This window comes from Rattus rattus, chromosome 8, assembly GCF_011064425.1.
Source record: "Rattus rattus isolate New Zealand chromosome 8, Rrattus_CSIRO_v1, whole genome shotgun sequence".
Lineage (NCBI taxonomy): Eukaryota > Metazoa > Chordata > Mammalia > Rodentia > Muridae > Rattus > Rattus rattus.
In genome coordinates, this window is record NC_046161.1 from 51,144,003 (window position 1) to 51,156,565 (window position 12,563).

The window sequence follows — 12,563 nt, forward strand, 5'->3', positions numbered from 1 at the left end:
GGCCTCTAAAGGAGGTTGTGGCCTTTCAAAGATGCTTGGCTCTGGGCTTTCAGCTGTGTACAAGAGTGAGCAATGGAAGCTGGCATGAGACATCACTTTCAGCTCTAAATATTCTTACCTAATTAACAGCAGTGGGAAGAGAGCAGCCATAGGAGGGCAGCTCAGAAGCCGGACTCAAGGAGGCCTAGCACCTAGAGAAGACAGACCGCATGTACCAATTCAGTCACTCAGGTTCTGTGGTTAGCTGGTCTGGCTGCTGATTCAACAGCCCCAAGATTCCCCAAACTGCAAAAGAGCTGGGAGACCCAGTGAGGGAAGGGAACCAGCAGCTAGACCATGAGTCTCGGATGGGAGGACATGATTCTAGTCGAGCCATATTGTCCGTTATGTCAGACATGGTCTTGAAGATATTAAAGGCTCCAGGTCTGGAGCTGGACATCCTTTGGGGGAAAGGAGTGACACAGTGAGAGGATTCAGACCACCCACACATCGGGGAAACTTTGGACCTGCTATCCAGCTGAAAACAAAGATTGACCTTGAGAGAAGGAACAGAGAGACCCAGACCTGCCTCTTTGTGTCCACCTTCTGGTCAGATTCTGAAGACAGTGGCCTCCCTCTTCCTGGGAGCAGGAAGAGGCCCTGCACTTCCCTGAATGCATAGCGGCTTCCCTGTGTAGATCCAGAAGTGACAGGCACTCTAATCCCTTGGCTGAGTCTTCTTAGAAAGTTTCCACGATCCTGAGGGGGCTTGGTTAGAGGATACCAGACAGGAAACGGCAGCCATCTTACCATGGTCCTCTGCCTGGGGCTCCTGGGAGTCGCTTCCACTGCATAGGTCAGCCCCAAGAGCCAGGGCTTCGGAAGAGCATTCTAAGGTCAATACATCTTTGCCCAAGGATTCATGTCCAGATTACACAAAGTGCCCCCACCTGCCTGCCAACCTCAGCCTAGCCCAGACACCCTGGCCAGCCGGAAACAGTTCCTCCTGCTCAACAAACAGGGGTACCTGAACAGGCTGCACTGTCAGTGTCTGGAGGTGGCCACCAGAGAGGAGGCCCAGAGAACAGGTCAGACGGCAGCTGACAAGACAAAACAGAAAGCCAGTACCTGCTGGCTGGAAGCCCCCAGTAGTCTACCTCAGGTGAGGTGACAAGTGGGGCTAAAAGCACCCCTCCATTTATTTCCTGCAGGGGGAATAAGAGGCACTCAGGCCATGCTCCCAGCTGCTTCAAGGAGCTGAGAGCTGGTTCAGTTCAACACTCTTAGCAAACCAGGAGAGAAGGCATATGGAGGCTACCATCGCTCTCTCGTCTCCTGCCTCCCCACCTGGACTACAACTAGGGAAGAGCTGTTCCTCCACTGGCCCTGCAGATTCTGCTTCTCAGCAAAACTGGCTGCTGGGGCCATCAGCCTCTTGAGTATAATGCCAAGTTTTCCCACACTGGAGCCTCAAGGCCTGAGCCCTCTCCTGGCATTAGTTAGGTGATGTGTGGGTCTAGCCACACCCCTCCCCCCAGGTGCTAGGGATGGACTCAAAAAATCAGGAGCTTGTGAAACGAGTTTAAAGGACTTGAAAATTGATGGAAGGTACAGGACTCAGGTCTCTCTGGCCCTGGGTGGAAACGTGGTATCTTGAAGTGTGCTGTCATCTAACAAGGGGAATGAGGGTGGGGACAGAGGAAGATTGACAACTCCTGGTTGTCATGTCCTGCAATGACAGTGTGACATAGCTCCTATTCCCACCCATTTCCAAGACCAGGTGCTGGATCTCGATGTAGTTTCAACATGACCCCATTTCCCCTCCCGCTAGGGTTCATGTGTTGAAATCTAATCCCCATTGTGAGGTGAGGGGATGGGAATTTAATCCAGCTACTGTGCTTGGAGGTGGTGTTTAAGATAAAAAATCAGGCAAAGCCAGATGATCGAACACTGACAGCCCTATAAGCTGCCCAGATGACACACGCGTGAGCTCTCTTGCCGTGTGGTATGCTCATCTACCTCAGGATTCTGCCAAGAACGCCATCACTAGATGTGGCTGCTCAACCATGAATGTCTTGAACCCCTATCCAAAACTGAGTGTGGTAACACACACACAATTTTTAGGTTCATTGGGGCTATATGGTGAGACCCCATCTAAAAGCAAAATCAAAACCCACGAACCCAAACGATCCTCATTAGACCTTCTGCCTGTGGTGTTACTGGTGACAGAAAACAGATTCACACAAAACCAAATTTCTTGGGCCTGCACCAGGGCAATGGCAGCTGCCACATTAGATCCAGGCTCAGGGCCAGGCTAAGCCCTGCAGTTATGTACTTAAGCCCTCAGGAGCTGACAGACTGGTTCCAGCACAGGTGGAAGGAAGCCATGTTCAGGAAGAGTCATGATGGGGAATGCTGAGGTGGGCTTAGGAACTCTCTCTACTATGAAGCTGATGGAATACAACTGGAGAGGTGACAGTTCCAGACCCTAACACACACCCTCAGTCCTAGGAGACAGGCACACAGTTGTGGTGACACCAGTCTCTAAGATCCCCCATAGCCATGGGAAGGTCTTTCCCAGGGTGGAGGGGCTGGCCAGTAGGTGTGTGAAGGCCTGTAGGAGTGGAGTACTAGAAACCTTTAGGACGCCCTGCCCAGGAGCAGAGCGGACAGCCGGTTGGTGACGAGTGATACGCACATTAATCTATGACCCCCTCAAATACAAAACTAGGTCTCAGCTCCAAAAACAACCCAAATGCTTTAATAGTTGTCTCCCAAGGCCCAGTCTCATCGAACGAAACCCTTAAATAAGATAGGAACTTGTCAGCCATCAGCTGAATTCAGCCCACTGCAGGGAGGCGACCCCAAGAGTCCTGGGAAATACCACGAGTACCCAGTCCAGACCATTTCCCAGCATTGAGCTCACACAGCCTTGTTGGGTCCAGTCCCTGTAGCTGCTTGGCTCTAGAAGCATCCAATTCTAGACAACCCTCCTGGGGTGTGAGATGCAGCCCAGGTAGGTTACAGCTATGAATCCAGAGTAGACTTAGGCTCTCTAGGCCAGCCCCAGGCCAGCCCCCTGCACCTGCAGCAGCCTGCGGTTAGAAGTGCATGAGTCACACACATTGTATCATGTACCTCTAAGGTAACTAGGTCCCAAGACACATGAACTTGACAAGAACGTTCTGCCAACCTCAGTCTTGTTATTCCACAGCCTGGCTGAGGTCACAGGCCTATCCTGGGCAAGAAGCAAACCGAAGCACTGTGGTTGTATTTCAGACATCATCCCCACAACAACCCTTGTGAGGTAGGCTGTGTTGTCTTATTCTACAAACGGGGAGCAAGGGCTCATGAGAGGTGAAGTGTCTGCCCAGAACACAGCAGTCAGGATTCAAGGCCAGGCGGGGTTGGCTTCAATGCCCACAGGTTTTCTCAAGGGAAGGAATCTCTTCTAACAAAGATCCTCCAGTTAAAAGTTCAGGAAGTCTCCGCCCAGTTAGGTGAGCCCAGCCTCACATCCAGTCCTAGCCCTGAGCAGCTAGATGTCAGGACAGGTACACAGTGGTCCCTAGATGGGTGGCTGCCCCAACAGCACTAGTGACAATGCTACAGATGATGGGTCTGGCTGCCCAAGAGCTGGGGGTGAGGTGAAGGCCGATCTGCTCCAGAGGCCTTGTGGCCCCAGGTAGGCAGTGCCACACCGTTGAGCCAGGCAGTTTCTAACAGGTTGCGGAAGCGGGCCCTCAGGGTGGGACCTGGTGGGCTGGTGCTGGCACCAGAGCTAGGTGAGGGATTACATGACCCTTCCCCAGTGGTTGTCTCTGTTTTCTCTGGGCCAGGTGTTGGTGGCTTCTTCCCTAGCTTCTTGGCCTTGGGGGCTGGCAACTTCCCAGCCAGGGCTTGGCTTTCTGGCTCATCTCTGGTCATCGTGGGTTCTGATGGGGATAAAGCTCTGGCCTCAGTGTTGAAGCCACCTACAAAAGGAAAGCACAGTCAGACTGCAAAACCAAACTGCAAGGTCCCATCTCCTAGTCTCAAAGTCACCCAGAACAGTGGTCCTGCCTGCCTGGCAGTGTCACAGCATCACAGCAGCCAGCCAGCCCACTGATCAGACCAATGGGAGCTTGCTAAAAAGACATGCCCCCACCCAAGGGACCAGAGCTCTACCTGGCGAGGACACAGCTCAGAAGAAGCTGCTTGGAAGCAAGGGAAGGAAAGGAGGCCTGCAGGATGGGTCAGTTCACCCTTTAGCTAAGTGAAGTGTATAGGGGGAAGAAAAGCTTCTGCCACACAAAAGAACCGTTATCTTTCTGTCACAAAAACCCCAGGCAGGAGCCAGGGACCAAGCTGCCGAGAAACCAGTGCAGATGAAAGGCTGATCACGGGAACCCAGACAGGAGCAAACCTGACACACGATCCCTGTGAAAGGGTCCTTTGCTCCTCAAAAGTGGTCATGACCCACAGGCTGAGAACCACTGCTCTAGGTGCATTCCTCCTTAGCTCAGTGAGGAAATGGGGAGCAAGGGTTTTCAACCGAATCAGTGGGAGGATCACTGCCAGGATCAGACTTCTAAGAAGCAAGCAAGACCGGGAAAGGGGACCTGACCCTCTCTCCCTAACACTACAAGACTCAGCAATGTGGGCCAGCTAGGGTTCTGTTCCATGGTAGTACTCTGCCTCAGGCCTCCTCTACCCAGCCCTGGGCTGTCCACTGCAGACTTCTCAGCTAGTTAAGGAATAGCATACATTGCTCAGAAAATTGGCCAGGCAAGACTCTGGGGCCAAGACTCCAGAAGTCACAGAAAAGGCTACACTACTCTCACTCACCTTGTCATGGCCTAAGAAGTCTGAGTGTTCCCACCACACAACACTGCAATAAGTGTGTCCTCTAGAACCTTATTTAAAAAAATAAAAAATAAAAAAGGCAAGCTCTGGGGTTAGGGATTTAGCTCAGTGGTAGAGCGCTTGCCTAGCAAGCGCAAGGCCCTGGGTTCGGTCCCCAGCTCCGAAAAAAAGAAAAAAAAGGCAAGCTCCAAGGCTGAGCCTGGGGCACACAACCATCGTCAGGTACTAGGGAGGCAGGGCCAGCACAAGTTTGAGGATACTCTGGGCTATATAATGAGGTACTGTGAAAAAGAGAGTGCAATGGAAGAATAAGGACAATGCATCATTGTGGAGGAAAAGAGAGCCACAAACAGTCCAATTCAGGGCATCATGGGTACGCACGCAAGTGCCAGGAGAGCAGAGAGCACATACATTCAAAGGTGTTTATGTGGGAAGGATCCTGGGCACAGATGTGAACAAGGACACCTCACCAGGCCTGGAAAGACTGCGGGTGTGGAGTAGGAGCAGAGCAGAGCTGAGGCCTGTGGACTGGGAGGAGCACAGTGAGGCCAGGTAGGTGCCAACAGGTAGCATACAGTGGGTTACTTAGGACTGTACTCAGATGGAAGACACTGAAGAGAAATTTCCAGATAGAAAACACAGTCTGGGCAAAGCCCCTAAGCATATACAAGACACAGAAGGTATAACTAGAGAAAAGTGGCTGTGGTGGTTTGGAATGGCCCACACAGACGCATGTGTCTAAATGCTTGGCCCATAGGAAGGGGCACTATTAGAAAAGTAGATGCGGGGGGTTGGGGATTTAGCTCAGTGGTAGAGCGCTTGCCTAGGAAGCGCAAGGCCCTGGGTTCGGTCCCCAGCTCCGGAAAAAAAGAACCAAAAAAAAGAAAAAAGAAAAGAAAAGTAGATTCGGGCTTGTTGGAGTAGGTGTGGCGTTGGAGGAAGTGTGTCACTATGGGGTCAGGTTTTATAGTCTCAAGCTACACCCAGGGTGGCACACAGTCCCCTCCTGCTGCCTGCAGATCAACATGTAGAACTCTCAGCCCCTTCTCCAGCGCTATGTGAGCCCCGCAAGATGCTGTGCTTCCTGCCACAATGATAATGGACTAAACCTGAAACTGAAGCAGTCCCAACTAAGTTTCCCTCTGTAAGAGTTGCCTTGGTTTTCTCTTCAGAGCAATGAAAACCTAAGACAGAGGCCATCCAGGAGGGGGCCAAGACCATTTGCATGCAAACAGATCTCACTGGTGCCTAGAGTCAGAAGGGCATGGGGAACCTGAGAGCCCTGGAATCCCATCTGGTGCCCCAATGTAAATTCCCGGCATCACTCAGTCCCTCTGCCCACCGTCCATACAAGCAGTACACACACCTGCCATTCGTTCACACAGCTCCAGTGGCTACAGGGCTGCCCTATGCTCACCCAGCTGGCGGCGGACACAGTCATGCCATTGCAGGCCCAGCAGGTCAGGGTAGATGTCAGGCAGCTGACGCAGTGCCAGCAGCTTCAGCATGCGTGAGGTGCAGCCATGTAGGGCTCGTTCACGCAGTGCACGCTCCTCTGACAGAGTGGTGGGCCGTAGTTCCACACGGTGGTCCTGCAGCACATGGTCCACAGAGGCCGGTGGCAGCTTTGGAAAGAGACGCTCCTTCACCAGATGGATGGGCACAAAGATGGCGCCGGCCCGCACTACGTGAGGGAAGGGGCACTGCTGTGTGCACACGAACTTCTGTAGCTGGGAGAGCAGTCTGCCTAGCAGCCCCTGAACACCTTGGCCGTCCTGCCATGCGGCCTGGCCCCATGGCCCAGTGCTCTCGAGCCACTCACGCAGTTTCTCTGGTGGAGAATGGGCCACAGAGCCTGAGATGGCGTCACAGAGGGATGTGTGCAGCCCTGTGAAGTGCTGTTCTGAGTACACTGGGGCTGCAGTGGGAACTTGAGCAGAAGCTGGAGCGGGGCCTGAGGCTGGAGCAGGAGCTGGTGATGGAGGTGGAGCGGAGGCTGGGGCTGGGGAGGCCACGGCTATGGCTGGTGGGCTAGGCAGGGCCAGGTTGAAACATGCTACTGGCAAAGGCTGAGTGAGAATCTGCAGTCCCATGGGCACAGAAGGGGGGTTGGGTGCAGGCTGTGCAGGGACAGGGACAGGGACAGGGACAGGAGTAGGGGCAGGGGCAGGGGCAGGGGCAGGGACAGAAGCTGGAGTAGGGGGGGAAGGAACAATAGCTGCAGGTAATGGTGCAGGACGGAGTATCTTGAATTTTCTGAACATGAAGGCCACAGAGCTGTGGAAATTTGTCCTTGGTGTGGCTTCTGCAGTTACCTCAGGTATTTCTGTGACCATCTTTTTTAGGCCAGGCAAACCAGACGCTGTGTTTTCTATACCTGACCCATCGACAGTTTCACTGGGCTTATTATGCTCCTCAGGACTAGGGACCTTGACAGGGACATCCTCTGCCATTGACTTCTTCACACTCAAGTCCAGAGCCACCTCCTCACGAAGAGAGCAGTGAGGCCTAGAGGCCCCATCCTGAACAGGCAGGGTCTCCTTGCAATCTTTGTCTTGGCTCTTACTGGTGGCTGGAGCTGAGTCCTGCTCAACTGTGGGCTCTGGGGTCTGCACATCCAGGTAGTCACGGTAGGGGGCCAGACTAAAAACATTGTCAATCACAGGCATTGGTGGGGAGCTAGGAGGTCTAGCATCCTTCTGTGGAAGAGACTGGCGCTCCTTGGCACAGGGGTGCAGTGCTGGTGAGGTGCGGGGAACTGGACTGTCTCTGATAACAATAGGTACCCCAGGTCGCTCACTGGGCCTGGACTGGAGTTGCTCTTTCCTGCAGCTGGGCAGCCACGTCTTCTCTTGAGCTTCTGGCGTTGGCTTCTCTGCAGGTCTCATGGGCTCAGAGCATGGCTGGCCGGCTGGTAGAGGCTGGCATGTTCGCTGGAAGGCACCAGGCTGTGGCACAGGCTGCACACTGTTCTGGGAATGGGAAGGTGGTGTTCCCCCAAGCCCTGGGGATGCCCCATAGAGAGAGAGGTCATCCCTGGCATAAGGAAAACTCAGGGTTTGGGGGACAAAGTCCAGTGGGCACCTCGGAGCAAGAGGGGGCTCCAGCTTGAGCCCTGGTGAGGGTGCCGGGAGGGGTGCAGAGGAATAGGGATAACTGTCTATCCCAACAGGGGGCATGTAGGGAGTCTGGGCTGCCTGTTGCCTCAGGTAGGGGCTGCCCAGCCCACCAGCTTGGTATGCAGCCCCCTTGTGGGCTCCCAGAGGCGGCAGTGGGAGCAAAGAGCCATAGCTTCCCTGCTTTTCTGGGTGGCGACAAGATGGAGGGCAAGGCAAGGCCTGTGGGGGCGGGGGCAGTGGATAGTGGGCTGGCACTGCATCCTGGCAAGGTGGTCCTAGGGGCTGGGTGAGCTGGGTCCAAGGTCCGGAGGGCCCCTCAGACATTGCTTGCTTGGGATCCCCAGAGTAAGGACCAGGGTACTTGGAAGCCAGGAAACCTGTGCTTTGGACAGTTCGATACTTCTCTAGGAATGTCTGGCACGGGGAAAAAGTCAGGGAAGAGTCCTTGCCAGGTCCCCCAGACGGTAAACCACGTAGGAACGTCCCATCCAGGGGCTGGCCCTTGCCGGGAGCTGTAGCCAAAGAACAGGGTGGGTCAGCAGAAGGCAGAAGGGGCCCAGGCACCAGGGTCCAGTCAACATCCAATGGTCTCTTTGCTGCCCCATCTCCAAGGCAAGTGGAGAGCCCGTAACACAAAGGACTGCGGTAGACAGGCTTGGGCGCTGCCAGAGGTGGGCCTGGGTACGCGTGAGCCTGCGGACCGAAGGGCAGGAGCTCACTGGAGTCCTGCATCTTTTCAGAGCCTTCTGTCGGAGGGCGGTAGAGGAGGCAGTTTGTCAGGAGGCTGTCACCACGGATCGGGGATCCTGCCACACCAGTGGGGTACAAGGATGGATATGGGGTCCAGGATGCCAACCGCTCAGATCCTGCCTTGGAAGTACCCCCTATGGGGCAGGAGAAGTATGCACCTTTGTAATTGCAGGAGTCCTGGTTGCCAGCAGAAAGGGGCAGGCCGTGTCCTGGCCCTAGGTCTGACTCCAGGCGAGGCAGCTTGCCATACATCATAGGCCCCAGAGGCCCCAGGGGCCGTTTCTCTGCCATTACTGTGCAGGTGTCAAGCTCTCCTGAACTGCTGCTGCTTGACTTGCTGACCTGGGAGAGAGGAGAGGCAAAGGTGGTTAGAACACCCTTAGTAATCCTCAGTTCAGACTGAATGCAGAAGCCACACTCCCACAGACTTCTGAGCCTACTTTTTGTTTCTGGTTTTAGGTTCGTTGTTGCTGTACATGGCTGGCCTCAAAAACTCACAAAAGATCTGGCTACCTCTGCTTCCAGAGTGCTGGAATTAAAGACGTTTTTACCACCACCACCATAGAACTCTACTGCATCCTGACTCTACTGAACAAATATGTGTGCTGTGCCTTACATACAAGTCTACAGCCCACCACAGAAACCACGTACTGGGTTCTGGGCAGTGCAGGAGTATCAGTTGCCTTGGCTTTCTGTCCTGTCATCCAGAAAAGACATATCTATACCAAAGTCACTGATGAAAGGGATAGTACAAGTGGGCTGTCATTCTCTACTGGTTCCTACTCTGAGATGCCACAGGTCTCAAAAACAAAACAAAACAAAACAAAAACCCTACTGCCAAGACATGGAGTCCTAGCACTGCCTACAAATCCTAATTTCTTCTAATATTTTATTGACCTGCTTGTCTTACCAAAACCCAAACCCTCAAAGCCAGGTCCCCAGAATCAGAACCAAATGAGTCTTGAATAGATGGGGCAGTCCCTCCTGAGAGCTGTCTGGGTAACCAAGTAGGGTCAGCTCAGAATCAGGGTCAAAGCTGACCAGCAGATGGCGCTGAGGTGCCAACAGGAAGGTCCTTGGCTCAGGGAAGGAGTGTCAGTGTTAATCTCCAGGCCTTATGTACATGATAAATGGGGGCTAGGGGGTGTGCCTGGGGAGGTGGAAGGCAAGAGTCCTAGCTGGCAACTACTGCCACAGTACCTTAGTGATGGGCAGACTAAGTGCTGGGGAAAAAACCCACACAGGCATTCTTTCCTTGGTGTCTTTTCCTTTTTATTCTTTCTCATTTTTCCTTAATACATCCAGGTTCTATTTGAAAGAAAGGAATACAGCACAGAGGGAAGTCCAAAGAAGGGAGAGGACCAATGTCCAGTTATCACAGGCACTTTCTTAACGAAACAGGCATCCGATGATGACTTATGGGTAGCTCCCTCTGAGGCTTCTCAGTGGGGTCATCGAAGGCCCTCCTCCCCCAGTGAGCACTCCCACCCCCTAAATCTCCCAGGGGCTTAGAGAAGAGTAAGTAGGAGCAATATTCCTATGAGTAGGTCAAGTGTCACACACTTATCACCAGCAAGCAGGGACCAGCTTTCTCCTCCTTTCTAAGCAGTAGCCAATGACCATAAGGGGCTCAGTTAGAGCAGCAAGGGGACAAGAAAAGGGTAGCAGTGGCCCACGGAAGGCCCATCCTACACCGCTCTGGGCTTAGATAGTTGGGTTTGCTTTATTTTATTTTCTCACTGGGTCTCACTGTTTCTCCCTATCTGGCCTGGAACCCACTATGCAGACCAAAATGGCCTTGAACAGAGATCTACCCGCCTCTGTGCCTCACAAGGCTTGTGTGGCTCAGAGGGTACCCAGCCCTCCCTTGGGGAGGTCTAGGTTAATTAAGGGCTGGCTTTGGTCTCACCTCCATCAATACTCCTCAGGACCTGCTCTAACCACCCTCTCTCAAGAGTCCTTCCCTCCAGGGCTCAGCCCAACCTGTGCCCTTTGGCCCTGGAGACTTCCTGAGAACCAGCCACCTGGGACCCTCAGGAGTCTTTGTAGGAGGAGGAAGAGCTCCAAAAAGCCAGCACAAGACTATGAACGGTGTGGAGGTAATGTTATGCCCTGCCAGTATGATGGAAGCTCCCTTAGTGGAGGCCACCCCCACTGAGAGAGTAGCCAAAACGAAGGTGCCTTGTTTCCGCATACCAAAGTAGCCTTAGGTGCCTGGAGAAGGTAGGGCTACAAGTGATCCTTCTGTGAAGATGTCAGGTTCTACTTGTTTTTAGATGAGTTCTAACCTCAGCCAGAACCCAGGGCAGGGTCAGGCACCTACACTCCTGCTTTTCCACGAGGGAGACAGACAACTCCGTGGGTCCATTTCCACGTCACATCCTTGGGGCCTCAAGAAGAGTACAATCCCAGCCAAGTTGACGCCGGCATCAATGTTCTCTCAGCTCTAACAGACACCGATCTTCTAAAAACATTGCCCGCTGAGGCTCTGAGCTCGCCAGACACTCAACGTGGAGCAGCCCACGCTTCCTAGTTTAAGAGAAAGGGTCTCTGGATGCTCCACTGCTAAATTCCCTCTCCAGGCCCCGCCCGTGACCCTCGTGCCTATGGCTCACAGCCAGCCGGCTTCAGTAGGGAACTGGCGCCCCACGGACACACCAGGCTTCCGGGTGTCCCCAAGCCTCTCTCTCCGAGGCTCTGCAACGCACGTGCACCCTAGCAGGCTGACACACAGACTGCCGCCACGCATGCAAAGCTGTTCCTGCACGTACATGCATGGCCCGAATCTGCACACATGTCCCCCACCGCCCAACTGCTCTTCCTTAGTTCGAGCACACGTGTGAAACCCAGGAGGTTCGCGCTGGGAGACCCAAAGATCGACGCCCGCTGACTGCACTGAGATCCAGAAGGTTGGGGCGGGGTGGGGGTGGGGGGGCGTCCAGCCGCAAAGTCCGGGCAGCCACCTCCTTCGGGGCGATCCCGCCAGCCTGGGCTGCGGCCAGAGAGTGAGTCAAGCAGTGGCTAGGAAACCGCAGGCGGTCCAGTTCCAACAGGGCTCGTCCACGGCCCCGCGGCACCTTAGCGCCCGCCGCCACGAATCCCAACCCCCACCTCCACTCCGAATCGGCGCCCAGCAATCCGCGTGAGCCTGGCCCCGCGAGAGGACCGAGGGATCCGCCTGACTCTTCGCCAGCCCTTACGCCCAGGCACTGCTGGGGCTCCGGGGCTCTACCAGGCCCAGGGAGCATCCAAGTCCTGGCAAAGTCTGGGCAGCGGTACGACCGGGCCCCGCAGTCTGACCGCCCGAAGCCTCAGCACCTGGGCCCCGGTCCCCGCGCTCCATCCTGGGGCCGTCCAGTAGGGGCGCCCTGGGGCAGGGCCACCCGCCCCTTGCCCACGCGCCGCCCGCAAACTCGGCCCAAGTTTCCGCGCCCGCCGGGCTAGGCGAGCTCCTACCTTCAGAGCACCAAGCTTCTGGCGGCCGCCACCCGGAGCGGCAGCGGCATCCTCCAGCGCCGCCTAGGCTGCGGGTCGCTGTTGGGCCGGCCTTGCGCGGGAAGTCGCGGCAGGCAACTAGCCCAGAGCGACGTTCCGCGCGGCCGTTCGCGCTGCCGCCGGGCGCCGTTTGTGGTCCCGGGCGGGGCGGGCCAGGGGCGGAGCGGGGGCGGGGCGGGCCGTTGGGTGGGGGCAGAACCCGGCTGTGCCTCTGGGAGCCTGCGCTCCCTTGGGCCCTCCCGTGCCGAAGGCCTGAGTGGAACCAACTTTCCCGCGACCCGGCCTCTGGCTTTGTGCACCGCCTTCCCTCGCCGCGCTTCTCAAACGTCTGCCGCGAGGGCTATCGTAAGCCCTCATTCAGTCATTCCGTTAGAT

General features: G+C 55.2%; 1 protein-coding gene across 1 annotated transcript; it reads right to left on the reverse strand.

Moving 5' to 3' along the window:
* Positions 1-2,713: 2,713 nt before the first annotated feature.
* C8H15orf39 (chromosome 8 C15orf39 homolog) lies at positions 2,714-12,322 on the reverse strand. The gene is made up of 3 exons (XM_032910579.1): positions 12,150-12,322; positions 6,242-9,035; positions 2,714-3,953 (listed from the first exon to the last, which is right to left on the reverse strand). The coding sequence occupies exons 2-3, from the start codon at positions 8,982-8,984 to the stop codon at positions 3,586-3,588; spliced, it is 3,111 nt and encodes a 1,036-aa protein (XP_032766470.1). The 5' UTR covers positions 8,985-9,035; positions 12,150-12,322; the 3' UTR covers positions 2,714-3,585.
* Between the last annotated feature and the right edge of the window lie 241 nt (positions 12,323-12,563).

What these genes read in the sequence shown, in the direction of transcription:
- C8H15orf39 (XM_032910579.1), bottom strand. Translation starts at nt 8,984, where the DNA reads ATGGCAGAGAAACGGCCCCTGGGGCCTCTGGGGCCTATGATGTATGGC. An exon ending in CTGTGTCCGCCGCCAGCTGG is followed by an intron (nt 3,954 to 6,241) that starts GTGAGCATAGGG and finishes TTCCTTTTGTAG; the next exon opens with GTGGCTTCAACACTGAGGCC.